Here is a 3,570-nt window from a genome sequence, read left to right as displayed (position 1 = left end):
GCATTGTTAAGACACTCCTTATGTGAAGGCCTCAAGTTCAAAACCCCATGAGCACAAATCCAACCATACTATGGCTTAGAGGGAAAAAATAAAGGTTTCTTAGATTTTTTACCATGAAACCTTAATTTCTACCCTTTAATTCTTAATAGGGATGGATTTGTCCTCACCGAGTTAGAAACCTAATACCTTAACACAAGGAGTTCCTTAACAATGCACCTAGTCACCATGTCTTCTACAGTCCATGAAATAAGATGAAAAGGAAGACATAGGGGTGGGATTTGTTCCACACCATGTGTTCTACACCCAATGGTGCAAGATAAAAGCGAGGACATATGGGTGGACATTGATTCACTTATGCGTGCATGTGTTTTGTGTACACGTATCACAAGGTCATCTCTTCTAATGAAATCACATATTCAATCACTACTTCAACTATCCCATGACACCAAGCTATGCCATAATAAGAATTAAATCTTATCTAGAAAAAACTCAATTTTCCACCATTAAATCTAATCCTTTTAAAAAATTTAATAATAATAAAAATATTTAATTTTTAATGACTTACTAACATAAATCCATATAATTGAAATATTATATTAATATTTTACTTTTAATTCTTTAAATATATTATAAATTTTAAAATTTATACACTTTTATATATAATATATATATATATATATATATATATATATATATATATATATATATCCTTTTAAATTTATATATATTTAAAATAACCCTTTTTTTTATTAAAAAATAAATAAATAAAAGAATGCAACAGTTTAATAAAAAAATGAATAAAAGAATGCAACAATGAATGATGTTCAAGGCGTATTCCACTCCACATACATTTCCAAACCTAATGATTAGTTAATAAAATATCAGCTCGCTGCCCTTACATTTCCACACATAATGATAATTATTAAAATGTTTAAATATGTGAAAACCTACCCGTCCCATTCGTAATACCCTATACCTTACTTCAAAACGAAAAATATTTGGAGCAAATGAAGCAAAGTGATGTTTACAGATCACTGTTTGACTTTGTGTGTTTACACATCTGTTGTTTCGTGGGCCTGACAACAGGGTTTGTTTCAGGGCTCCAATGTCACCGCTGTAGAGTCACTTCATCCAACTCAAACGAAAACGAATAAAGCGACGCTTTGGACCCAGATCATGATCGTCACATTAAAAGCCATACTAGGCCCTCCACAAATTCCTCTAAACAGCCCACTGCAACTCAACACAAATTCTCTAAACAACCCGCTACAACTTAGAACTGCTTTATAGTGTCGGCGTATAATGCTTTTCGTGGCTCTTATTATTTTCAATCTTTTAGGAGTGGACAAAAGATTATGATACTGATGGCGACTTACCACCTACCTACAAAGGACGCACATTTAATATGACTTTCGTGGCCTGCCTTCTCATCGGATAACTGCAACACTATGCGAGTAAGACGGGTTGTAACTGAGGAATAAATAATGGGAATTTCAGCTCATTATTCAAACATGCAGAGTTTAGTAAGAAGACAGTAAAACAATCATGAAAGGTAGAACAGCTTTCAATAAAAATGATGGAACATACATGAAATACCAGAAGCATAGATTTATAGGCTGTAACTGACGAAAGAAACATGAGAATTTCAACCCATTATTCAATCATGTGGAGTTCAGTTAGGAGACAGTAAAACAACCATTGAAGGCAAAACAGCTTTCAATAATAATCGAACATGAGCATACATGCAAACCAGAAGCATAGATTTATAGGCTGTAACTGACGAAAGAATCATGAAAATTGCAACCCATTATTCAATCATGTAGAGTTCAATTAGGAGAGAGTAAAACAACCATCGAAAGCAAAACAACTGTCAATAATAATCGAACATACATGCAATACCCGAAGCATATGTTTACATATTACAGCGCGGCAAATAGCACATCAATCTATGCGAATCCTGCGCACTGCCGAAGCCGATGACTTATTGTTATCAGAAATATATTGAGGCCAAACCTCCATCAATAAATAAAGCTAAGGTTTTGTCAAATAAGACTTCACACTCTGTTGCTCAAATTCAGAGTTGATTTTTCATGAATCAGACTCCAAAAATGAAATAATTTCCAATCACTCTTATGCATTTTACTGCTCACACAACACAAGCCATTCATGATCTTTGGATGGATTACACGATGCTATATATGTTAAAGTTTATAGACTATATACGATTAAACAGAAGAGGTCATGGGCCTGCTTCGTTTCTGAGGCTAGGCTGTCGTTGTAAAGATGTGGGTATTTTTGTAGAAGAATATTTTCCTCCGATTAATCCAACATGAATGAGTAAAATATAGAAGATCTTTGTTCCAGACAAAATAATAAGAAATGACTCCAGCGTTCTCTGCTCACAGATGCAAATTACCAGAGGTCAACATAAAAGGAATTATGGAATGGCTTAGCTCATGAGAGAAAGCAAGAGATTATGAAAAAACTTAGTTCTTAGTACATACCAGTTTTGTGTTTCTGCCACCGATATGGATTTCTTTGCATGCTAACCTGCAGTTTTTGTGAGAGAAAAACAAGATGAGTTCACCTTCATTCTATAGATAATCTAGATTAAAAATTGTTTTCAATTCATATATACTATACTTATGAATTCATATGTTTATGTGTTCGTAGAGATATCATATACCCCATGGCGAGAAGAGTGAGGGCACAAGCTGTCATGGCCGATGCAACACTGGAAACGAAGCTCGCAGCAGTCCAAACCCGGATGTGATGGATTCCTGATAGACATGCACCACCTCCCACGACAGCGGCTATCAAGGAAAAAATAACCACGAATCCAGTCGCTTCATTCCCCATTGGAAAGTAAATTGGAGAAAACCCTACAGGAGGAGTGCCTCCAGGACCTGCAAGTTTTCGCCATGCAATCCCCATTAGTTCAACACTCCATAACATAGAACTCTATCAAATTATTATTACATATCGCTTCATAAAAATATGCGGGTTTTGGTTAGAAATGACATACCGGTAGAGTAAGTGTGGTCGAGGGCTTTGTTGAGAGCCCATCCAGCAATAGCAGCCACAATCACATACATGCAGAAATTCAACAGCAGGAGAAACCCTGCGATAAACTTCACCATTCCAAACGCCATAATAATATATATCGAGCTTAAAATGAACCAACAGAGAGGGTAAATTTGCAGAGCTGCAGACGAAACTGACAACAATGGTCGATGGAGAGATACCGAAACTGATTAAATAGTAAAGCACGCTACTTGTGTATAAGAATTCATTCAAGTGAAAACTGTGTAAAGATCAAGAACTCTGCAGAACATCCTGCAACTTCAACGCTCCCAGAAACTTCTCCAGATTTCGTATGAGGACATAGCTGACGTATTTAAGGATGGAAAAAAAAGAGTCGGCCGCCACCTGTCAGGACAGTTAGAAAACAAGAGAACTTACGTGTCATACACTAATATTCTTGGTTCCAAACACAGCGATTTCTTTGCCGCAAACCAGAGTGGAGGGATGAAAATAAGGAAATTTAACCTAATGGCGGTAGTGTGTAAA

General features: G+C 35.9%; 1 protein-coding gene across 1 annotated transcript; it reads right to left on the bottom strand.

Annotated features, from left to right (window-relative positions):
- Positions 1-1,826: 1,826 nt before the first annotated feature.
- On the bottom strand, positions 1,827-3,362 carry LOC149197397 (membrane protein PM19L-like). The gene is made up of 4 exons (XM_089403905.1): positions 3,026-3,362; positions 2,687-2,906; positions 2,505-2,550; positions 1,827-2,395 (listed from the first exon to the last, which is right to left on the bottom strand). Exons 1-4 carry the CDS (start codon positions 3,150-3,152, stop codon positions 2,240-2,242), a joined length of 549 nt encoding a protein of 182 aa, XP_089260031.1. The 5' UTR covers positions 3,153-3,362; the 3' UTR covers positions 1,827-2,239.
- Positions 3,363-3,570: the final 208 nt, after the last annotated feature.

The sequence above is a fragment of the Pinus tabuliformis genome, chromosome 2_2, assembly GCF_031772625.1.
Source record: "Pinus tabuliformis cultivar Carrire ecotype Pingquan chromosome 2_2, CPIR1, whole genome shotgun sequence".
Taxonomy (NCBI): domain Eukaryota; kingdom Viridiplantae; phylum Streptophyta; class Pinopsida; order Pinales; family Pinaceae; genus Pinus; species Pinus tabuliformis.
This window is presented reverse-complemented; position numbering and strand designations above follow the sequence as displayed.